Source organism: Anas platyrhynchos, chromosome 3 (genome assembly GCF_047663525.1).
Source record: "Anas platyrhynchos isolate ZD024472 breed Pekin duck chromosome 3, IASCAAS_PekinDuck_T2T, whole genome shotgun sequence".
Taxonomy (NCBI): Eukaryota; Metazoa; Chordata; class Aves; order Anseriformes; family Anatidae; genus Anas; species Anas platyrhynchos.
The window spans coordinates 29,678,980-29,705,144 of NC_092589.1; the positions used below are offsets into that span (position 1 = coordinate 29,678,980).

The 26,165-nt window shown below is 35.2% G+C and overlaps 1 protein-coding gene across 1 annotated transcript in view; it reads left to right on the top strand.

Moving 5' to 3' along the window:
- Nucleotides 1–26,165, top strand: part of WDR64 (WD repeat domain 64) — a 49,773-nt gene that overhangs the window by 17,827 nt on the left and 5,781 nt on the right. The window contains 14 exon segments of the mRNA XM_072035101.1: nucleotides 292–426; nucleotides 3,131–3,210; nucleotides 9,560–9,646; nucleotides 9,649–9,698; nucleotides 17,639–17,765; nucleotides 19,640–19,792; nucleotides 21,158–21,280; nucleotides 22,194–22,266; nucleotides 23,353–23,400; nucleotides 23,402–23,443; nucleotides 23,912–23,966; nucleotides 24,553–24,612; nucleotides 25,017–25,126; nucleotides 25,858–26,046. Of these exon segments, the coding sequence (XP_071891202.1) occupies nucleotides 292–426; nucleotides 3,131–3,210; nucleotides 9,560–9,646; nucleotides 9,649–9,698; nucleotides 17,639–17,765; nucleotides 19,640–19,792; nucleotides 21,158–21,280; nucleotides 22,194–22,266; nucleotides 23,353–23,400; nucleotides 23,402–23,443; nucleotides 23,912–23,966; nucleotides 24,553–24,612; nucleotides 25,017–25,126; nucleotides 25,858–26,046 (1,332 nt within the window).

Sequence of the window (26,165 nt, forward strand, 5' to 3'; positions counted from 1 at the left end):
AAATGTCCAGGGAAGAATTCACAATTGCTTTTATCCAGACATAGGGACAGCCTTATTGTTCCTGATTAGATAGAAGCATAATTGCTGCTAGAGAAGTGCATGATTCAACTCTAACCTCAGTTCTGCTCTAAGATCTGCTTGCTTTTCAGCTGGAAGAGTGGTTCTGGATCTAGCCTGGATATTAAACACTAGCATTTATTGCATATAATCGCATTCACAAAACTATTCAGCCATGGGCATATTACAGTAGATGCTATTATATCCTAATAACATCTCAATTTATATCCCTAATGTTAAACACAAACTACATGATGACTGGGTTGTGAAAGTTAAGTACATTTCTGACCTAAATTGTTTCAGATCCTGCTCCTCAGACAGTATTCATTCATTTGTTTTGGATGACATAAAGAGACTAGAGGATAGCTTGTATGTATATGTCATCTTCCAAAAAAATATACTTCTTGCCTTAGAAGTTTGCATGAGATCTGTGCTATGCAAGATTCTGTCCTGTTGTATTGAAAATATCTTTATCCAAAGCATTGATAATACAAATGAAAATACAACTATTGAAGTACTTGAATGTTTTTGTATTCTAGCTTTTAATGTAGGACTGTCCTTATATGTTTATTATTTACCACCCCTAAAAATAAGTTACACTTGCAATATTATCTGCTTTAACTTCTCAGTAGGCAAATTTTAGTTATAAAATAGATTACTTTGTTACTTGTATATCATGTATCTATTCATTTGAACTTTATATCCAATATATATATAAAATATATATATATGTTCGTGTGTTTCGTTTACAGTTTCAGTTTCACAAGTTCTGTTAAACCAACTAGCTTAAACCAAGAGACCAATGTATTCTGAGGGCTTCAAAGTGGATTTTGTTTGCAGCAGGAAAACAGCTGTGTCTCCCTTATTTGTGCCATATCATTCATATGATCCACCAGTCTTATTGCTGATTCCAAGCTGTCCCAGTTTGTGATTGTAGAAGAGTTTATAGTCCAGTTAGAAATAAATAATATAGGTAAACATAATTTGATGCAAAAAGAAACTATAAATTACATCTATCTAGATTTTTTATTCAAATATCTCAAAGCATTGTAAACTTTAGATAAGGTTCACAATTACTGAGAGGTATATCCAGAGATTAATAGATTTTTAAGGCTAGTGGCAACAATTATGATAATCTTCTATAACACAAGCCATATTTTTTAATGTTGTGTTCTTGCATCAATCCAATAACTTTAGGTTTTATGAATATTGTATATTTTTTGAGTTTGAGGAATGTGAAATATAAATTAATCATAGCTTGTTTAAGGTCATATACTATGTCAGAAAAGCTGGGAAGTCCTATTTGATTTTGCTAGAGTTTTGGAAAAACAGTTAATTTGAGGAGAAAGAAAACAGAGACTGGAGAATCAGAAGTATAGTTAAAAGAGTAAATGCTACAGCTATGCACTCCTTTTTATACAGAATGTTAACTGCAAATGTGTTGGTAGGTCTTTTTCAGTTAACGCTGACTATAATTGTGCTTGCAATCACAATAATTATCTTTCTTTAAGCAGTTTCATTCAGCAGCTAAATGAAATTATATTTAGTCAACTGAATAATTACATTGTTTAAATAGCCCATGCATCAAATCACATTGAAATGCCCTTTCCATAAGTAATTGTGGTTCAATTATATGATTTACTGGTGCTAACAAAATAAATTTCTGTAATTAAGTTTCCAGCAAGCAAATGTTATTGTTCTTGAAAAGGAATGCAATCTTGTCTCCTACATGTCTGTTAAGTTTTTTGGTGTCTGATGAATGGTTATAACCTTTTCTTGTAAAGCATCTAAAAAGGGAGGTGTGGCTGGGATCACAGAGTGCTTCTGTTAAAAGGCCATGACTTGGACAGGACCTCACACTGCTAGAACCCCTTATTCACACTAACATTGGAAGAGAATCAAAACTGTTCATTAAGGAACCAGTAGAGAGTTATATAGAAGTATTAAATTTAATAATTAAAGGAAAAAAAATGAGAAATGGTGAAGTCTTCTGCCAGTCACAATTTTAAATCAAATACTTGCTCTTTTACACTATCAAGAGAATACAGACTCCTCTGATAGGGTTCTGAAAAGAAAGCTTTTCTTCCATTAGGTAATGGGGAGTGAACAACCTTTTACTTAGACTTGCCAAGAACAGGTTCCTTCACTAATCCCAAAAGTTTCCAGAGTCTTTTGGCAAATTTACCACCATCCACAGTTACGGTTTGCAAGAGCCGTGGTTACTCTCTAGCTCAGAATAAATCCAGACCTACCTGTCTGGATTTCAAAGAAAAAAATGTATCTTTGAATGAGCACTCATTTCTGTCTGTATAGCCCAACTACACTGACAGTCATAATTTCCTGGCATAAATGGGTGTTAGGCATGTTGTTGCTGAATCCAAAATTCTAGAAAATACTTGCTCATTGGTAGTAAAGTATGAAACATGGAGAGAGAAGCAGAGGTTGTTCAAAGGATAGGCTAAGCTTTTGATGTAGGAAAAGGGTCACAGAGTCAATCTCAGTCTGTGTTGGCTGTTTGAATGCCTGTGTTTCTTTTAGTAAACACAACAGAATAAATCTGTAAAAATGAGTTTTAGAAACTTGCAGTCTCTTCATGTTTTTACACAAAGTAGGTAAAATAGTGACTATGTATTACACAATGCTATTATACAGAAGCAGCACAAAACTAATTGCAGTTGGTTTATGCAAAATAGTAGCCACAATAGACCTCTATTGCTGAAACAGGCAAAGGCAGATGGTTTGATACCTTTGTTCAGTGAAGAACTTTAAGCATGCAGATGTATAATGGCTTTCTTTAGCAACAGTTACCATTTTAGGATTCTGTTTGGAGTATGACTGGTAAAGAATTCAGCTGTTCAAATCAGAGATCTATTATTTTACTGGAAAGTGCACCTTGACCCAGTTTTATTGATGTTACTATCTAAGTCAGTTATAAATCAATTTGCTTTTAACAAGATATTGTATACATTATGCAAACATCTATTCTATATATTACAGAAGAGTAAAGTGGAATGACTGTAGACTGCATTTTCCTATACTCTTACCTGATTAACTGTTTTGTTGATGATTACAGACCTGTAAAGGAATTTTCTGTCCCTAAAGGGGTGAATGCCTTCATATATTGTGGAAAAGCAAAAGTCATTGTCACTGGAGGTTAGTATTGGGCTTACATTATGTATGAAGAGAGTAGGTTATCCAGGAGATCATTTTGTTGTGATTCTTTTCCCAATTCAATAAGATGAAATAAAAGCTGTATTAGTATCTTATGCATTTAAATAGAGGCTTCTGTCTTAAATGGCAGGAAACAAATTCTCTTGCTTATAATTGCTGGGATCAATGCTCTGAAGAGATAGATATTCCAATAGAAATCTAACAAGGACTCAGTCTGTGTTTGATTCAAGTGTCTTGTCATTTATTTAATAGAATAGGAAAAAGAGTAGGATGAACTACTCTAACTCACCTTTCCAACCCACAGTGGTAACTGTCTTGGTGAGGTTTTAGAGATTACTCCATCAGCATGGGCCCCATCCCTTCCTATTATTCTTTGGCCTTCTTTCTTGTCATAAGCAGTCACACTGGCTCACCTTAATAATTTTTGTTGCTCTTCTCTCTGATCATGTTTCTAAAAAGCTTTACTGTTCTTTCTTTCTCCCAGTGCAGACTGCAGAAATAGCACTCTCACATCCGTTTCTTCCTGTTATCTAATAAGTTTATGAGCTTCTATTGAAATGGTCATATTTCATGCTGCAGAAATGTGGCTGGAGCATGGCAGCAGTCTTGTTTGTGTATTCTGTCTGATGTGGTGGTGCCTTGAAGTGACTACATTGATGCTTCTGATCTCAAAGTCTTCAGTACCACAGTCCTGCTTGAAACAGTTAAAAACTGTTCTGAATAAACGTATCACATAACAATTCTTGGGTGTACATTTAATAATAAGGAAACAAACAAACAAAAAAAATGGCCAAGATCACAGAATCATCAAGTTTGGAAAAGACCTTGAAGATCATCTGGTCCAATCATCATTCTACTACCAATGTCACCCACTACACCATGTCCCTAAGCACTATGTCCAACATTTACTTGAACACCTACAAGGACAGTGATTCCACCACTTCCCTGGGCAACCCTTTCCAATGCCTGACAACTCATGCAAGACAGTAAAATAAATCTAGAGAAAAAAAAAAAAAAAAAAAAAAAAAAAACATGGGAAATAATACAACTCAAGTTTAAGTGTTAAAGTTTACCAAAGGGAAAACTGAGACAGATATCACAAACAATATCAGATGAGATGTGTATTTCAGAAGTTCTACTGATTTTCTAGACACCAATTTTAAAGGGAAAGCTATAGGAATAGCTTTAGGAATATAATAGCTATAGGAATATAGCTATAAGTGCTATAGGAAAGTTGTTAGTGAAAAAAAATGGCATTCAGCCTTCGGAGAGGTCTTATTTACATTGATTACTTTGACACAGACACAAAAAAGTAGTCTGCAGAAATTTCCTGATGCCATAAAGTAGGGAGGCACTATAAAGTGGAATATGATTAGTATTACCCGCAGGTAAGAACTGGAGGATTTTACTGTAGTAATAAAAACAGGGTGAAGACCAGGACAGAAGATCACGTACACAGGAACTAATAATACTTTATGTTACAGACTGAAAATTCTTCATATAGAAATAGCAAGGGAGGAGAAAAATCTGAATAAAATTCCTAAGAAAATTCCAGACCAAAAGTCAGCCCGGCCCACTCTACCCTCACTGACAATAACCAGCAATAGGCACCTCAGGCAGAGTAGAGGAATGGAGCAATCCTGTACCTTGCCTAGGTACTTGGGTACCACAGTATAGTGGCAGTAGAAGAAAGAAATATCTTTAATCTAAAATGGAGCTTGAAATTTTTGAAAAGGATAGATAACATACATGACTGTGAGAGTTAGAGACTAGGCTTGGATTGTAGGACTTCTAAACTGCTCTCTAAACAGCTACCTAATGAGAAAATATTATAAGGAGATGAGCTTTCTCACCAATACATTTTAATTTGTCTTGAGTTTCACTGCACAAAAGTACAGAGTATGGACTACATGACAAAAGATTAATAATACTGTGTTCAAGAATGATTCTGCAGTGATGACTTTGAAAAACTGTAAGAATTGTGCTTGCCAGTAACAATCTTCAAGTTTTTTCCTGGTTTATAACATTTACATATCCTTGATTTGGAAAGGATTCCAAATCTAGCTTGTTCACCCATTGACCTTCATCTTGATGTTGGAAGGCTTTCTTCTGCCTCACCCTCATTCCCAGTGCTTAGCCTGCTGCTTTTCCTTGAAAGGAAATTATTCCTGATCTGGATTACTAATAGTCACAGGAGAGAGTGGGAATATATGGCCAAATCCATGACAGGATGGAATCGTACCTTTCAAATTTACAGTAAATTTTAGATCATATGGGGCTACTGTGAAGCTGGACCCAAAATTAAGAATCCAGTCCTTCAGCCTTTGAGAGATCCATCTACTGAGCTCTTTGGAAGCTGAGCTTTATAATTCAGTTCTCAATTAATAAAATATACTATTCCAATGGCTCAGCAGTCAGCTGGACTAGGGCACACTAATTTTGTCTCTCTATATAAAAAAACATTACTCTTTCTTATCTGGCTGAGAAACACGTGAGACTCAGTTAATTAAATGAACAGATTCAAATGAACATACGCACCTGATGTAGTAAAATCTTGTTGACTAGAAAGCCTATAATTTTACCTGTAATTTACCCTAACAATCAATGGCCAGGGAAGGTAAATAATTCAATAATCATCATATGTAGATTTATTCATGATGTGTAAACATTTGTAAAAAATCATATCAGCATATCATATCATATTCAGCAATAAAAAGACAAAAAAATGTGAGAAAAAAAAAAAACAGCCTTTGATTGTAAGATAGCTTTTTAAGTAATTAGTGAGGATAATTTGTTAATGACTTTACTGAGCTTCGATCTACTGTTATTTCGCACAAATGGTTTGCAAAATACTAGAACCTACAATGTATTTTTACACTGGGAAGTGGCTATTTAAAGACATATGTTTTAACACCCCTACTCTTCTATTATATATTTAGTTACATTTGAATACTCTCATGAGTTTCTGTTAGCACAGTGATGCAACCTAGTTTTATCTTCCAGGCATTTGACATTTATAAGAAGAAAGATACAAGCAAACTTGGTACATAGTTCACTTTTCATGCTAAAAGCTAGACTTCTTTAACCAGTAAAATGATACAAGCCCATTAGTGGCCTGAAAGATGGATCCCACAGTAGCTCAGAGTAACTTTTCTGTGTAACATTTTGCATTATTATGCTGAATGTTAAAGTGATTTGGTTTTCCTCTTACTCAGGATCTATTTCAATTCTAACTATGTCTTAGTCATAACCTCAGGGAATAGCTACTCTTAAAAGCAAATCATATATGCATATAAAAGCTGAAGAAGATCCGTTTTAAGTTATATGATACATCAACTTCTAACCTTATTAGTTTTTCAAATCCAGCTACTCTTCTCTTGTGAACAATAAAGTAGAATCAAAACTATTGGTTATTTCTAAATCTAGCAGTAGCAGCTTAAGACTGATTAAAAGGAAGTCTCCCATCCTTGTTCAATAGTCTTTTTGCATTCCTGGCAGAACTGAAGTAACTGGTAACATCTTGTATCTTGATTTTTTTTTTTTTCTAAAGGGACTATGCATTGGTATTGACATTTTCAGGAATTCTTGGGATCATAGTTATAGAAATGATATCCCAGAACTCCCAAAATACTGACCGTCACAAGTATAGGAGAGCATTTTCTGTGATGCAGTCTAATTTTAAGAACATATGAAGATGGACAAGGCAGCACAAAGGGAAAAGAGAGAGACTTTGGTTAATATGATCAACATATAAACTTGTCTTAATTTACTTGTTGTCTAAGTGTTGTGAGGAGATTTTTCAGACATCATAGCTTAGGATTGTAGGCTTTTAAAAGGCTGGCTTGAGAAAATGACAATGAAGTTGCTTTAAAAAATAGGAGGCCTTTGTGTGGGACAGGATAGAAAGAAATTTCTGGAAAGAAACCAGAAATTATATTTTACGTTTCTAGTTTTTTAGTGGAGAACAAGCTAAGCCTAGTGTTTGTTCAAAAATGCTATTGTTCTCTATAGAGTTTCAACACCACTGAAATGCAGACAACTCATTGGAATACCAATGACATCTTATACCAAAGACATCTTGGAATACCACATAAACTGCAAACCTGTATAAGCAAGGGAGACAGTTTGATAAAGGATAACACTTGATAAGGTCTTGGAATCCATAACATCTAGCTAGAGTAGAACTGTGGTCACAGAATCTGAAATAAAAATATAAAAATAAAAATAATAATTAAAAAAAAAACATAGACACATTTTCATATTTATTTATCTTGGAAGAGAAAACACTGAAGTGATCCCATTATGATTCAAATATTTGATTTCAAAGAATCTTAACTTCTTTTTTCTGATATTTAGAGAGATTCAAGCTTTTCTTGAATGTGTTTTGTACCCATGCCTTCTGTGTCCAGATTCTGAATCCCGGAGGCATATTTGGATCACAGAAGAGAATAGATGTTCCAGCAAATGTTCCAGTGAAGCAGTGAATGTCTGCCCTAACTGTCGTTAGGGCAGAATGAGCACATAGCTTTGCAGTAACAGGGCCAGTCTGGCATTAGTCCAGAAAAAGGAGAGAGAACGCATCTACTGCAACTACTTCTACCATTATTTCAACATCAGTAAAATGAACTAAAACTAATTCACTATTTCACATAGGAAGAAAACTGCATTGTTAATGTAGGGAAAGGTTTTCTTTCTGAATGAGACTTTTTTTCCTGTTAATACCTTGAATAAATAACAAGTGTTAGTGATTCTATTGTTAAAAGAAACTCTCTGTACCATAATTAAGGGTCACTTAATTGAGTGCCTGCTCTCTGTTCATCTGCCATCACCTCAGGAACACAGAGAACAGAGCACAGCTCCCCTATCTTATGCAGAAGTTACGCCCTCATTGCACCGCTGCAGCTGTTTGCATGGTCTCTTTCTCAGGCATACCTTTGAAATGATCTGGCATAAAACAAAATTATTTTTTGTTGTAGCTATTCTAAGAGTAGATCATTTTTCCAATGTCATTCAGAGAGAGGCTACCTAAACCGTGGAATCAATTTAACCAAGAGGGCCATAAAGCTTAATGCAAGAAAAGGGAGATGGGGTGCTCCTAAAAGAATCACATATTGCTGTAATAAGAAGAAAAGGAATAGATCTCTGTGGAGAGAGGTTGAGGGACTGACCAATGACAAGAGGTTGAAAGAGCTTCAGGAAGATACTTGGAAAGCATACTGAAAGAGATGACCTTTAACTTTACTCTTCGTAAACAGAACTAAGCCAAGTGTCACAGTCTGGAGATTGGGTTAATCTTTCAGGCCATGTACTTGCTCCTGTATGCTTTTTTTGGCTTTCTGCACATCACTTTAAGATGAGAGAAAATTAAAACTGAAATTGTAATCTAGATAAAATGTGATTGGTTCATTTATTGTATATTAAAATAGGCTGTTCAGCTAATTTCATATAGTGCATACAATTGCAATATTTGCCAGGAACCGAAAGTAAAAATATAAACAAATTAGCATCAAATTTAAACTGGGATCATGTCCTCTTCAAGCTCCTGAAAAAAAATATGATTTTTTTTCAATGTCTACAATTGAGTTTGCATTAGTATGTAAACCCAGGAGCTTGCTAATATGTTTTTAACAACTTCCTTGTGTTTTGAAATGTTTATGGAAACTCTTATGAAAACAGTACCAAAAGATTTATCTATAATGCAATCAGGGATGATACCTTAATTGCAGGTAATTTTAATGTATGAATGTACAAATAAAATGAAAAAACAAAAACAACAACAACAAAAAAACTTAATTCTCTTTTACAGTAAGAAAAAAAAATCACTTAGCTGTTTTTATTTCCCATTTGCCCTCAACTTTCATGTCTGCTCCTCTTCCTGTTATGCAGGATCATCCCTTTCCATAGAGGTAGTCATCCCTTCACTACTGGGTTAAATGGACATAATTATTTTTTTGTTCTTTTTCTCAATCAGATCTTTGAAAGAAAAAAAAAAAAAAAAATAAAAAAAAATAAAAAATTCCAATTCAATTTTTAAATTAGTATTCTACTTTTATGGCACTACCACATGGGCACCTGACATTCCTCTAAGAAAATAAAAGCCTTTGAAATGCTAATTAGTTATGTGATTTTAATGCAAGTATGGGGACAAATACTGAAAACATATCAAAACATAAGCTGGAATCCAGCTCTTAGAAGGAAAAGTTAGCACCCTTATGTGGGAGGTCCCTACATAGGGAAACCAGAAACTTATGAATATTAATATCTCCATTAAGAAACTCACAGTGTTTGTGACTATTCAGTCTTTCTGAATATATGAATTCTTTTCTGTCAGGTCATGACAAATTCCTTCATTTGTGGCATCCTTGTATTAATAGCAGACCTACAGGGAAGCTGTCAGGACACCGACACAGTGTTTTGGAATTGTGACAAATGAAAAACATCAGTATGTTATCAGCCTTTCTTCTGCAAAGGTAAAATTGTTTCCTTAACTTCATGGAAATCAATGTTATAAACGCAAGTCGTAATGTGTTTTTGAGTAAGTATCTCTGGTAGCATCTAGTCCAAATTTCATTGCCTGTCAGTTAATTTATTTTAATTTAAAGGCAGAGTTTTAGCTTAATATTTCCAAATTATTTTATATTGAGGAACAAGACTAAAATAGAAGTATTTGACCTTTCTGTATGTGCAAAAATAGTATTTATGATAGTAGATATTAATGTTCTGATATACTCTGTATCACTTTGGCAGCTGACAGAATTATAACATAACTGCTATCTGAATGCTTCATTCAGTCATGATCATCTGCAACAACTTTCTACAGCTTCATTTACCCCTCTCTGCCTGTCAGCCTGCTAAATCTGTAGGTGGATATTTTCTTACATTGGTCTCTCCATACAATGTGTTCAGATCTCAGCCTCTTTCTGATTGGTGTCTGAATTAGAAGACACTGCTCCAAAATATTGTTCAAGACAAAAATACAAATAGCATCAATAGTAAAATTTCTTTAGCCATATACTATAAGACTTGGCTGGAAGTTGGTGGGTTTCATTTAAATTATTGGTGGAATCATGGCGTCAATGCTTTATCTTATTTTGTCAATTTAAGACTGTTCAGGAGAAAATAAAAACATCTAAAAACTTGTGCAAAAATAAATGAAAAGCTACTGAAGTGGTAGTTGCTCCATAAAAGGCTATGGAGCTCTTTCAAATATAGTCCTATGCAATATTTTCAATATTCTGTAATATTCAGTATTTTCACTAACATCTGCAGTAATGGAATAGTGAGTATGGATGCTAAATTAACCAATTGCCTCAGGTTGAATAAGGGCTGCAAGTCACGGGCAGAAATATGAGTACTGAATGGGTATTAAAATTGAAGGTATGATCTGTGGCAAAAGTCAGTTGTGTCCTATAAAGTAATAAGGACCAAATATAAGTAGTCAACTGAGATATCCAGCTTTTTGATGTGTTATATAGGAAATATTACAAATCTCTCTGTATAGTGTGTCCATGCTGCTCCTCTGCCACAATTGCTTACCATTGCTCATTGAGGTGGGGTAAATACCGTGTTTTCACATCTTTAATCCTGTTCTTAAAATAAACTGTACTCTTCTGAATGTGCTATAGGCTTAAATTAAGTAATCAGAAATATGTCATTTTCAAATAATCCTTGAACCATAGCCATTCCTCCTTCCTCACTTCTATAGATCTATACTTGTCTTTTCTGTAGGTAACTGTACATTTGCTGCAGGCATGCACCACTGCTGAACTAAAAAAGGTTTTGACAGATAGCCTGCAAGCTATGCATGTAGGAAAAACATAATAAGACGTAAAACAAGACTTAAGGGGAATGAATGTACATGAAGATATGTATACAGAAAAAAAAAAAAAAAAAAAAAAAAAAAAAAAAAAAAAAAAAAAAAGGAATAAAGTACCTCAGGCAGTAAATAACTAGGAGATCTCTTGAGGTACTTTCAAGGTACTTTCTGGGCCTTTCTATGATTCAATACAATAACTTTGGAGAGAAACAAAATCTATTTTACAAGACTCCAAGTATGTGGACTTTTATACCTGATCTTAATTAAACATACTTGAGTTGTGTCAATGACATCAGTAAAATCATTTGTACATGAATTTGTGAAAGTATATTCTAATTAAAAATTAACTTTGTGTCTTTAAATTGTGCTGTGAGTTATAAGTTACACTTCTCCTCAGAAGTAAAAAGAAATAAAGAGAAATTCCTATACTTTTAAAAGGCAGATAAATCTTGTGGTCGTATTTGAAAGCTATATCAAAAAAGAAGAAATCATTCACAGAGAAGCCTAAAGGACTTTACAGATAAAGTCATGATCACTCTGTGTCAATAAAATAAATAAATATTACAATATATAGATGATTTACATGGTTAAATCTTTGCATTAGGGGTCAGGTAGCTCTCTTGTCAGCACACTGAGCAGGCAATAAAGAGACAAAAATGCAGAGCCTTTACACAGTCTCAGCCATTATATAGCACCCAGTAAATTGCCTGCAGGCTCATTAGTTTACAATTAGACTCACTGTTCCATATTACCCACTTTAAATTCTTTCCATTATTCCACCATAATTTGGAAAAGGAAGTAACCTTATATATTACCAGTCTTGTGGTTATAATAATATGCTTAGAGCTAAATCCTCCTTCCCTTAGCCTCACATGTAATCCCATTGACATCAGTTTGCTCCTAAGTCTTCTAATAACTACAGGGAGTTGTAGTACTTTGCAGGATCACCTTCAGGGATCATAGGAAACACAGCTGCACTCTCTGCAGGTAACTCACTCATTTTAAATAACACGGCAACAGAACTGCAGTTTGGCCTCTGCTTCATGCCTGGTGATTTTTGTCTTTGAGGGCTCAGACTTTCTGTGTGAATTTGTAACTTTGTCACTTCAGCCTTCCACAACAGCCTCCTCATGATAACCCAGCAAGACAGTGTTCCTGAGCCTGAACTTTATCGTACGAAGAGTATGTAAAATATTTATTTAACAATTTTGTCTTATTTCCCAACTTTTTTCTGACTCCATCTTCTGTTACCATTTCAGTTGGTAAGATCATAGAATCATAGAATCATAGAATCATAGAATCATAGAACATCTTGTGTTGGAAGGAACCTTAAAAATCAACCAATTTCAACCCCCCCTGCCATAGGCAGGGATGCCACCCATTACATAGGGTTGGCCAAGGCTTCATCCAGCCTGGTCTTGAACACCTCCAGGGGTGGGGCATCCACAACTTCTCTTGGCTACCTTTTCCAGTGCCTCACTACCCTCTGAGTGAAGAACTTCCTCCTAATGTCTAGTCTAAATCTCTCCTCTTTATAAGATGAATCTTCTGCTTTGTGTGTATGTGTGTGTGTTAAGAAAAATAGAAGAGAAAGGTGTTGCTGTTCTTTATATGCTCTCAAAACATAGACTTTAGACCAGATGGAAAAGATAGTTCAGGCTTTTTAGTGTGTTCTGAGATTTGGGGATTGACAAAGTAGTACTTGAGAGAAAAGTGTTTATGTATGCAAATATACACATTTAAAAATGTTAAGGGGTGTCAGAAAGCTTTGGCAAGAACTCACTTTGAATTCTGGAGGGATTCGGTTCCCAATTTTGCTCTGTGTCTGTGAAAAAAACATCTGTAGCTATGGGGTTTTGCCATTGGGTTGAGAGATGAATGATACAAGAAGAACACCTGAGAAAAGAGGGGAGTGATCCAGGCTGCAGTCCTGGAAGAATGGCAGACTAGCTTGTTAAAGCTGTTGCAGCAAATATAGGAGAGAAAGACAATGTGCATTCCTGGAATGCCGCTCTGTGCTTACTACCTACTGTGTGAAGGAAGCTGGCCCCAATGAGGGAACACAGGCAAAAAACCCTGCATCCCAAACAACACAACATCCATATTCAAAAGGTATGCCTGTGGGTCAATGCCAATTCTCCTAATATGCAAATTGAACCAACAAGTTTTTTCATTAATATAAGAGCATTGTAGACACAGCTCAGCTTTTCCTCTAAGGTGGAAACAGTGGGAAAAAGAAAAGTCATTTTCAAAAGCATTTGATGCTCCACCTCCTCTCTATTGTGTTTTGTTTGCAAGTCTGTGTGTGATTTCAGAAGACATAGTCAAGCATTTTGCCATAAAGAGTATGTTTTCACAGGGCTTCAGTGATTCCTGGCGTTTGTCATGTCGATGTGGAAATTTTTATAAATCTTTAATAAATACACAGAACAGCGGTGTTTTAACAAAATGTTCCTAAGGCAACTCCCCCAGTCACCTCCTGGTTTCAAACTAAGCATGCCTTTCATTTCCACTCTTTGCACATGTATTCATGCAGTTATGTGTGCTGATACAGATGAACAGCAGTGACACTATATCTCACGGCCATGCTGGTGATGCCTTGTGTTAAAATTACTCATGTGAAACAGTGGCTTATATAATGTCCCCATCCTGTGCCCCTCGGCTGGAAAAGGAAGAAGGCCTGAAGGAAGGGAAGAGATTTGTGAATGCTGTGAGGGACCCAGGTTTTTGCTTCAAGTGACCACGTATTCTTAATGTGGTATTGGCATTAGTGGCTAAACAAAGGGCAAGAAAGGGCACAAGAGGCTCTGATATTTACTTGTGCTGTAAAATAATTTTCTCATTGCTTTGATGAAATAAGACATCAAGTTTATGTCTTGATCGTTGTTTACTTGAAAAAGCCATGTGATTGTTAAAATTGTGTGTCTTCAATGTTTTTTTCTAGTTCTACTTTGTAATGGATCTGGATGATGTCTCTGGAAAGGTTATTATGTCTTTGTTCAGTGACTTATTCTTTTCTCCTGAGTGGAGTATCTCTATAGATACATACTTGTGATAAATCTTCAGTTCTTAAAGCTATTTTTTTACCTTCTAATTGTGACTGTGCCAGAAATGATCTTTGAGATCTACCCTTACTTTCTCAACTTTTTATTTTTTCTCTTTCTATTTCTGCTGGTCTACTTATTTTAGACAGATAAACAGTTTCTTCATTTTTCTGTTCAACTGGGTTTCCTGGTTTTCAGAGGCATTCTCACTACCTATTTTTCCATGAAGCTATTCCTTTTGTAAGCTTCAGAGAATATCTGAATACATTTCTGAAATGTGGTCAAAAATCTAGTAGAGGAATTTGATTGGCATGGTTCTTCTGAAGCAATATGGTCTCAGAGAAAAATTAATCTCAGAAGCTCTTTAGAGCCTTTTCCTTTTGCATTTTCCATGCAACAAACAATATAATTGGGAGAAATTTTCTTTCTACTTAAAATTCAGAAACATTCATGTTTGAATTTCTCTCTGTTGCCAGAACTGATCTATTTAAACACTGGTGTATCTGTTTGTTTTTTTTCCCTTCTATTGCAAAGTTTTGCTGGATCTTCTGTAACCTTCTTTAAAATTAGGTTATGGATGGAAATTTTAATAATCTCTAAAGCTTTGTATTTATCTCCTTTCTTGACATTGCATAACCCTTTCCATCCATTACTCTTTCCCTTATTTTTATTTTACAAACAGCAAACGGTCTTCCATTTTGTTTCTTTAGCAGCTTTTTTTTTTTTTTTTTTTCTATGCTGAGAGGCTATTTTAAGTGAAAAGAGAGATACTTCAACATTTTACAACATAGAAAGTAATGAACTTTCATTCTTATTTGTACAGTGTATGTCTTCTGAAAAAATAATTGCTGGGAATTGCATTGAACTTTTCATAACATTAATGTAAGCACACGTGAAGTCTTCTTAATTATCAAAAACGTATTTAAGGAGAGGGCATACTGCCTGTGGATTATAATAGACACATACTATGTTCAAGAGAAAAATAAACAGAATTCTAAATGAAGAAGGGAATAGGATATAATGAGGAAAGCTGAAAAAGTCTAAACTTGTGGTTTATGTTTCAGATCGTAACTTGCTGTGTGTCTTTGGGAAACACTTTCTCTGCTTATAGTTGTAAAATGATATATTTTTTTCATTAATTAATTATATCAAAAAAAAAACATGGAAATGTTTAAGATTTTATGTGATCAGAAAGACAGATATAAGTGGTATTCTGCAGACATCCCTAATGTTTCCAAAATTTATCTGATCCCAAATTTGCAAAGTATTTATTTCTTAAGGATTTATTTCTTTTGTTTTCAAATGTCTTTGTATTACATAGGGATTTACATTTTGAAACTTTTTTTTTTTTTCAATTTTCAGCAATGAAAGCTGGTTTTGATTGTAGCCGGTTTGTTATTAGGTTGACAGATGTCGTGTTCTTGTTTCTTCCTCAGAGTTCTTCCTGACAGATTTCTATGTTGGTATTAGGAAATATGAGCTAAAAGCAATTACTTTGCAAATCAATACAACTTTAACAATAATTTAATACCATCTCTTCTACAAGTTACCAACATTTCTAGGTCAGCAGCACCCTTACAGTGGTCAATTTAAATTATACATCAAATAGTGTTTCTTGGCATTTCTGTTATGAGACTGGCTGTAAGTCATTTCCTGTTAATGGCATAACTTCTTAATGACCTCGGTAAGTACCTTATGCCATTAAAACATTTATGAAATTTTATGAAAGTGATGAACAGGATTCTATATTCTTTTTTTCTGTCTAATCTCTTTCATTTTTTTTCTAAGGTGCCAGCTGTTGTACTATCTAATATATCAATCAGAAATAAAACAAGTCATTTCAAAATAAACTTCCAGTCTCACTGTCCAGTGACTGGTGCTCTAATTACACTTGCATCTATTCTTGTTGGGTTATGTCCTGATCAGGACAGTTTCATGAGGCTTACTGGACTTTCTACACAGTAGGCAAGCTACTGTAGCAACAAGGCTGCTTTTAGCTGTGGGTAAATTAAGTAGGTTCTCAGGAATAAAAATGCAAGAATCTGCACCCAACATGCAGATAAGTTTGGATTTGTAACTACCTTTACCGTAATGTTTTTCACCATATAGCAGATTCTGGAAAGAATCAAGAAATGGATGCACATTACAATCCCTTAAGATTTTTCCTAGGATTTTTTTTTTTCAACATTATCAGATCTCCAAAATTATTGCTCTTTTAGAGAAATAGCACTCCAGCCCCAGTCATGGCTCTCTGGTTGCTTCTTGTTTACTGGCCAAGGCTATGAAGTTAAAAGTTGAGTGATTGCATCAAGATCATCTAAGGAAACCCATAGAGATCTCTACTGAGTTTCAAGGCTAAGAATAAGGAACAGCCGAGAGAAGAAAATATCCAAGGATTGTAGTCCAGGAAGCTGAATTATTCGTGTGATATTTCTTTCTGCCTGAGATGCAGTTTAGTTATCAAATTCAGCTGAATATTTCATGGGTTTGTGCTTGTGTGTTTTACGGGCTAACATTCTATGGAGCATTTCATCCAAAGATTCAAAGACCTTTGTCAAAGTCCGCAACACTCCAAGTATTGATGGGAACATTTGTGTTAAAAACCCCAATTTGAAATGCAACACTACCTTTTAATAACACATGAATATAAATACCTTGCACAAATGCCTACATAAAACTACAGTTTTGTCAGCTGAATGAGAATTACATGCAGAGGTGGTGACAAAATAACTTTTGATAACGTGGTAAGTCTACCTTGCTGGGAAATACACTACACTAAAAACCATGGGGTCTGAGAACCTACATCGTGATTTCTTGCAGAATTAATAGCAGTTTGCATGGGATAGCAACAAGTACAACATGGGTTTGATCAGGCAGGATGAATGAATGTTGCCAACATATTACTAACTAGTAATTCTAGAGTCTAAAGCAAATGCCGTGTTGTCTGTTAAAACTGAAAGAACTATATACGGGTATAAGAAAGAACTATATCTTGTATATCTACCGTTCCTTAGAGGTTGGTAATGTGATTGTGGGCAGTCGCAGTTGCGTATACAGAGTACAAGAATTGTATGTGCATAAAAATCCATCTACAGGATGTCCTGATCCTGATTTCCTTCCAACATCTGCTGTCAGTCAAAGATTTCAGGAATTCCTGATGTGGAACCCTCTGAAATTTATCTTTGTATTATTTGACAAAATTTGTTAGTCCAGTCCAGAATACAAGCTTTTAAACTATCGGCATTTGTCTGTACTTGACTGAAAAGCATGACACAATGGAGTCATTTTGTTATTAAGGAGTAGAATTGATTCTCAGGAGATCTGGTTCTCCTGTGGACTTCTCAGGTCAATATTTCAAGACTCAGCCTTTCTATGCCGTTTAATTAAAATGACAATAAAAATGTCTTCAGTGTTTGTCTTGCTTATTTGAGGATGTAACAATTAACAACATGATTTGCGTTAGAGGGTATATTATTTTTGTCATGCAAAAAGAGTAGTTGAAAATCCAATCATGATACAGTATTAGGTTTTCTCCCCCACTCCTCTCTAGCTTTTTTGCGTGTGGAATATACAGACCCTTTCAATGCTTCAGGTCTTTCATGATAATCAAGGGATTCCTGCAGAGTTGGAGACTCTTATCATAGTATTTAACAATGATAGTGGCACACTGATTGCAGGTATGCTACTGTAATTAAAGTGTGAGAGCATCCCCCTTCTAGAATGTGGTTTCCCTTATGATTGCATACTACTGAAGTTGAATGCAGGAATAAATTATATGAGATGTATAGAATACTGTGCATTCAGCGTATTTGCACATTAAGACCATCTTGAAGTATGTCTTGCTATATGTTGTGCTAATTTCAATATGGAAATATTTATGAAAATATCCAGCATGGGAATTAACAACAGGAACCAGAGGAAATGAGGAAGGCTTCTCTGAAAGCAAGGTGAAGCTTTTTTAGAAAAGTTAAGCTACATGTAATTTCTGGACTCCATAGCAAGGAGCCTGGAACCTCTGAAGGCCCAGAGATCTGCAGGTGTCCCTAAGGACTGTAGACTTCTTTATTTAGGGCAGAGAACCTAGAAACCAGCAGCTTTGTCTGTCCCAGAAACATGGTCTCTGAAATACTGGAGTCCTCAGCTTTGAACCTGTCCTGGGGCTATAGACATCTGAGGATTATCAGGGAAATAAGGTCATTGTCTTTGGAGACAGCTTTTTCTGTCCTTGCAATAAGAACAAGGCACAAAGCTTGTCAAATCTGAAATGAATATGAAATTTCTTATTTTCAGTGACTCGGCAGTTTCTGCTGAATATTTGTGTCAATATACCTGTTTTAGAAGCCTAAATATATACATTGGATGAGAGTTTACAAATGGGTGCATGTATTTTGGAATTGGCTAAGCATTGCAAAGCTTAAGAAACTTTATTTTCTAGGTCTTATTTAAAAAATGGTCCAAATACTAATCAGAATACTTTTTAAAGATATTTCATTACTAAAAGGTACAGATGGGATCTTCAGTTCAAATTTAAGTTAGTGAGATTTTCAAGGTTTAGTAATCTAGTGATTTTACATAGCTAAGTCCTTGTGAAAATGAGATGGCTTTGCCCTTATAAACAATGATTGGAGCAGTGCCTAAATATCTGTAAAAATCTGGCCCTGGATTCTGTTAATGATTCCATTAAAAGGTTAAGTAAATGTTCCCTTGCTCCTGAACAGGGCAAGAGACTGAGGTTATATGTGAGCAAATTAATCCTTATTGCTATGTACCTGACTTTACAGAGATTTTCAGTTATTGGTTCACTAACATCAATAAATCATGGCTCACCTTCATGCTTCATTGAATATTGCCACAGCTTTCCTTCTGTGCCCATTTCCAAGCTGTTGGACTGTGTGCCTGGGCTCATGCCAAGTATTAGGCAATTCTGCTCTTTCCTGCATGCTCACTGCTGACTGCTGCTCCTCTGCTGGTAGAAGAGCAATTCAGGAATTGAAATTAGAGGCTGGATTGTGAGCCTGCCTTGTAAAAACCTTGCCCTTTCCTTTGTCTTGTCTTCCCCATCTGCCTTTCTGTTTATGCAGCTCTTCAGATCAGAGGGCACTGGAATGTGCAATGCCGTTCAGACCTGCAGTGCTGTATAAAGAAAGTGCTGGAAAGACCTCATTGGCTGCAGCTAGAATTGTCTTATCTCTAAGACAGTGGTTACCAGAATTTATTTTAGTGATATACTTGTCAGTTCATATTTCATTTATTTGGGTTCCATTCCAACCCACTGTGGTCCAGGGGGATTTACCACTCTTAATGATCTTGGATTCAGGGTATCAATCCCATAAAAGGTAGGAAGGTGGTTGTTTAAGGCAGGGAGATACTTAGCTGTTGCTTAACTGATGTCTTGTGGGGAGCATGGGTAAATGTTTTCTCTTTTCAGGAAACAGACAAGACTTTCTTCTAAAGAAACAGACAAGATTCCTTATGCCCTTCAGAAGAACACCATGTCCTAAATGAAACCTTTCTATAAAGTATATATTCTCACTTGTCTCACCATATGCAGGTTCAACTGTCATCGATATTTATCCCCTAACTCACATGATACAAGATATGAAACAGGTTCCACAGACACATGAGAAAAGCATCAGTGTTCTGGCTTACAACAGGACTTTTCACCAAGTCCTCACTATCTGCTCTCAGTCAATACTGAAGGTGAGTGTAAGTTGTCATCTGAAATAGTCTTGGCTACCAACTGAAATAGTCTCAGGTTGTTGTTTATTTTGTTTGTTTGTTTATTAAAAATAATTGATCGGGCACTTAGATGAGTGATTAGTGTTTATTATTCAAAGTGTTTGTTTTGTGACTATTCTTATGCTCAGATTCTTTTGGGAAGTGGTAGCCATGATAAACAGGATATATTTAGTTCAACAGCATTCTTTTGTCAGAAAACTACTTTGCTGACCGCACTACAATTGCTAGGCAGATTGATCAAGGTTTCAGAGGCTCTGGATTTAGTTAGAATTTATTTCCTTTGGCCACATTTTGATTCACCTGTTCTGTGATGGACAGTGTCAAGAGTAGTGAAAGTCCATTGGCCACTTAATATCTCTAAAGGAAAATTTAAAATGCCACGATGTCAAAATGTGCATCCAGTTCATAATTCATGCAAACATAATTACACGTTATTCAGAAGGCATATCTGATGAGCATCTCCTCAAATTTAGGAAGTGTTTGAGTCCCAGACAGCTTAGTGGGATGTAAAAGTACTTTAGACATTCTATGGATTGGTATAAAACATAAAAGAGACTTTGTAAAAACAGTACTGGGTAAAAGATACCACTCTCGGATAAAAAGATTCTTTAATTCTAAAATTGAAAAGTTCCTCTGGTACATACAATGTGGCTAAACTACAGAACCTCATTTTTTATCCTTTCATTCTCCTGTTGTTCTTGTTCTTTTTTTTTTTCTGGATCTGATTCTTTTTGACTAGCAGTTCTGGAGACAATTTTCTGACTTCCATGGATCCTTTTTTAAAAAATTTCCTAGAACATCTTGTTCTGAGCATTCAGGATATCGAGTCATACAGTGAGGGAAAAGCATTGAATATAATAGCCAGTTAACAAGAAAAATAAAGTGAAAGAGATGTCTCTCGTTTGTTTCTTTTTATCACAGCATTATTTGTTTTGAAGCTGTAATGAAAAGATTAAATTTGTTTATTAATTTTACCATTTACGTTTGAACCTCTAAAAATAGTCACCATGGAAGTGTAAGAAAATCCATAGGCAAATATAATGAATTGTTACAGGTATGCTGAGGATCTGCAGTTTTTGTTCATTGCTGATGGGGTTAAGTGGCAAGATTTATAGGGTAAAGTAGCTTCTCTTATTGGGCCAGTTGGTGATGCATGCCATTCCTTTGCTTGTTCGTGTAAAGGTTTGTCTATATTGTACACTCAATAAAGATGTTATTTCTCATTTTAAATCCCCACCTTCTTTAGGTCATGATGGCTACAACACCAAGAACAAATTGTGTGAGGAGTTTTAAAGGGTGTACTGAAAATATATATATATTTTTTTTTAAGTCTGGGACCTAGAAACAGGATATCAAATATATCAGATTGAAGATGCACATGGGCTTAATATTGAAGTGACCTGTGCAGCCATTGAAATAAATGCTTTTTATCTTGCTACTTGGGCATGGGATGGTAAAGCAATTAAATAATTATTACCTTTTTATTATGTTTATGTAAAATGACAAATGGCATGAGTGATCAGAACTTGGCTGCTGGGGCTCTGTTACTTTGCTTGCCTATTGGTCTATGGAAGGCTATCTGCAAAGCTGTTGGTCTGAAAAGGTGTTTCCTCATAGGTCTTAGTGCCTAGATCTTCATAGCACTGTAAGTAAATGGCTCCAAATGCATGGTAGGTTTTATTTTTATTTTATTATTATTATTATTATTTTGTAGTGTCTAAGCTCAATTTTGTGGTAAACACCAGAATATATCTCTCTCTGTTTTTCCATTTTTTTTTAACCTTGTGTTATTTAGCATACATCAGTTATAGATGATGTGAAAAGAGCTCTCCAATATATTCACAAGTGCTACACTGAATTCTGCAACAAACCTTAATATTTTTGTGAGCTGTTCACATAACAGAATAATACTTCTCACATTCAAATATTCGTGAGTGCACACCTGAAGTATTAAAACATTAAAAATATGAAAGCTTTCTTTTCTTTCCAAAGAAAAATATGAAAGAGGAAATGCCCTTTTTCCATTCAGAATACTGACTAATGTTTATTACTTGTACTTGGCTACAGAGACTAAACCCCATTATGGATTTTAAGAGCATGACAAAAGGTGAATGCTATCAAGTCCCACACAACTGGAGCCATGTAACAGCTGCTTCACTTAAGCTAATACTCTAGCTCCTTTTTCCCACTAGTTGTGTGAGACAAGTCCAGCAACCAGCAATAGCATTTTGAAATATCTGTTCTTCCATATAGACTATTTACAGAAAGATAGGCAATTTGAGGAGAAAGATGAAAAAAACAAAAATCCCTAAGGCTGTACAGCTCCAAGAAATGTTTTCCATACTTTCTCTTCTCCTACTCATTAGGGAGTAGCAGCATTTTGTTGAAATGCCTTTGTGATTCCAGCTGCCTGGCTGCCCAGATAAGAAGCCGTATCAAGTATTTTTGAGTGTCACTAATCAATTTTGCCTAGTTCTAGCAAACACTTTAAACAGATCAGTAGTAATAATTCAAAAATACTTTTTGCTTTTTTTTTTTTTTTTGACATTAAAATGAGGGGGGGAAAGGTGTGTTTTGAAGTGGCATGAATTGAAAATTTGTTTAATTTTCTTCAGTTCAAAGAGTACAAAGATTGATCTGGGGAAAATGCTCATTTCAACTTGAAATGTTTAGCTCTCAGATACTTGGAAGAAAGCGGAAATGAAAAGCTTAGTTTCACAGAAAAAAAAATAAAATCCTCTGTTGATAGTCCTCTTCACTCAATAAGCCCATGGTACACCTCAGTACATTGGAGACATGGACTCAATTCCTATTTCTGTCTACATGGTTTTGAACCAACAGGTCCCACAAGGGTTTTTCAAATATTATGCTACAGGATATAACACAGCACAAAAGGCAAAGGGGAATCTTTCTTGTTTCTCTTAGAGCAATTCTAGTTTGCATTGTATTCTTAACTGTGCAGGATAAGAATGATCTGTGCACCCAGGTCAAAGCTGAAATCTCTTTGTACCATAGGTAGTAAAAACAACTTCTGTTCTGGCTTTATCTCTTCCTTTTCTTTTCTTTTTTTTTTTTTTTTAACCACCTCATGTATGAGGGGATGAGGGGGAAATCATTGTTCTGTAAATACAGTATTTTACTCACAGTTCATACATGACTGGCTTGAATGCGAGAAACAATGTACTTTTCTAACATTAATGTAGCTGGTTAACTTTGACATAAGTTATTTCACTTTTCTTTTAAACACTAATTCTCAAGAAAATAGTTGGCTGAATGAAATGTACACCATTGCACTGGGTTTCTGTTTTTCCTGTCACAGGCACATTCTTTACCTACTCTTCACTGTCATTAATGCATCATAACTGATTAACTAATTTTGAAAAACTATGTCTAAAACTTTTAGGTTACATACATTTGGGGAAATAAAATATTTAAATTTTTAGATTTTGAATAAAGTCTACAACCTTTTCTGGGAACAATACACAACCTATCTGATATATCTGGTACAAACATCTTCATTTTCAGGTGTAAAATTAATGAGAATAGCCAAGCTTCAATTCCTCAAGCATCTGGTAAATGCCGTGTTGTTCCTTGTACGTAGTGCTTCCTCTTCCAGGTAACTGCGTGCCTTGTATCTTCCACCATGACAGGTGTGCTCATTTGGAATTTTGTTGTATTAAACTGATGTAATTTTTTATCCAAGACAGTATATTTAAACTGGGTTGCTGCTCTTATGCTGTCAGAATTTGGATGGATCAAGGTTTGGTTTTTGTTTTTGCTGTTGTTGTTGGTTTTTTTTGTTGTTGTTGTTTCAAAACCAAGCAAGAGTTTGAAGCTGGTGCTGAAAATGAAGAGGATTTTCCATTCCCCATTGATTCAAATCTGTACATGAGTTCAGGAAGGCAGCATGCACTGAAAATGATTTTTTTTATTTATGGAAAAGTAACCACCCTATTACCTATTCGTCTGATACTCTCCCTTTGTCCTTTTGTGGTCGTGCCTCTGAGCATATATACTTCTCATGACTTTTGCACCCTTCTCTTTTATCTGTAGTGCTACTACTAAATTCTTGTTCCCATTATAGATTTTCCTTTTTAGAAGGTCAACTACTCTATCAGTCTCCTTGCTTGCTTGCAGATGTACAGTCCTAGAAACCAAATGTGATCAGTATGAAGGCTGGAATTACACAAAAGATTCCTGTCTAGTAGTAGAAACAAGGGAGATAACAAGCAACCACATCAGGAAACAGGGAGCTTTCTCAGGAAACTAAGCAGTAATGGGTCATAAGGAAAATGGTTCTTTGATTCTAGTTTCACATGGGTGTACTGGGAGGTTGTAAAAGATTAAGCTTTCATTATGTATGTATACCATCAAACACTATCCATTTTACCAGCATTGAAATATAGTTCAATCCCTAAAAAACTCCCTAGAAAACTGTCTGGACAAGATTAATCTTATTTTTTACTCTTGTCATTCAAGGAAAAAAACAACTTTACATTCTTTCCATTTCAAATCTATTCAAAGATACATTACTCACAAATAGTATTTGTATTTTTTTGCATATTAATAAATAGTACATTGTTTTCTACTTTGTGTGCTTGACAATGATCTGAAATCTTTTCATCATTCTGCTCAGCATTTATCAAGAGCATATGGTAGCAACAAGCCAATGTGTGGCAATAATGAAATGTATTGATGTTTTCTTTTTTTCTTTTTTAATCAGAGGGATGTATTATGTGCTGGAGCATTGTGTCATTCTTAGAAGATCCACAAAATAGTAAAAGAGTAAGGAAAAATCTGACATATTTTCTAAACCTGAACAGTATAAGAGGGTAAGACAAATAGAGAAAAATGGATTCAGACCTCTACAGGGATTAAAACTGTTTCCTGAACATAAAGGTCATGACTTTTGCTTTCCATAATAATTTGATGCTGTGAAAAACAAGAGAAAACATCACTAAAATGCTGCCAGCATTATTCTAGTGTGTTCAAAGAGGTTACATTAAGAATTTATTTATCCCTGTCCCCTGAGCAGTTTCTACCATGTGTCATTTGCAGCCTGTTTGTTGGAGGGAATAATATTTCACCTCTTAATTTTCAGACAGCCATACTGATGAACCCAGTAAGCCAGTAACCATGGTGGCATACAGAACTGCCTGAAATGTGGTTATGTTGCTTTTTTCCCTCAGCAAATAAAGGAGTAGCTCTGCTGGAGGGCACATTCTACTGAAGTGGTTGGCTTATTTCATGAAGAGGAGAAAAACGTGGTAGTGACAGCATCTGTTGATGGTTCAGTCAGGTACAAAATGATATAATACTTCTTAATGCTATGGCCAGACAGTTTAACAGTCTCCAAAGGTCCTCTTCTTGCTAGACTTTCATATAGGCTAATAGGTGCGTTTTCTGTTCTGCACCTGCAAGAACGATTTTTTTAATGTAACACTTCCATTTTTCCCATGAAGTCATACCTTTTACAGACTGTCATTTTCTATCAACAAGGTGACCTTGAATGCATGGGTAACAGTCCCATATGACCTCCTGTTTTCAATCCATTTTAGCTTTCAGTACTTTCTAAGTTAACATGGGTCCTTAACGTTACAACATATCAAATTAAACCATTTCACTCTCAAGCCTTTTTATAGACAACTGCGTAATTCTTTCTTGGCTAGTAAGTACATTTGAAGTTTTTGTCTGTTTGTTTTGTTTTGTTTTTTAATTTTATGTCTATTGTTGGGGAGAGATCACTAAGGAATTTTTGTGTAGATCCTACTGTGGTGGCAGTACCTTACAATTAGAGCAGTTCAGGATATTGGTGCCTTTACTCCTCAATTTCTGATAAAAATGAACTGTGATTGTTTTCTGATTTTTCCAACATCCTTCTGAGATTGTTTTTTCTCTCAAGTTACTTAAATGATAAACTGATCTTTAATATCCTGTGTTTTTTTTTAATGACTTACACACTGAACACTAGTACAATGCTGCAGAACCTGATCATGTATACAAACAGGAACACTTCTTCTATGTCTATAGACTCTGGCATGCCACAAATGAATGTTATCTTGGTTACTTTGGACAGCTCAGGAAGTTTGAATTATCAGATATCAGTCAGTTGATTTTGCCTTGTGATGTTAATAGCCTTCCCATTATAATTAAAGAGGAAAGCAAGCATATGGAAAATAAAAAGAAATTTGAATATCCTCTAATGCTGGACTTGCACAAGTAAGATCTTAAACATTTATATATAAGTACGACTTGGGGAACAGTTCTGAAAATATTATACTTACAAAGCATCTTTTGACTGAAGGTCATAAAAATAATTCCTATGAGGTATTCACTAT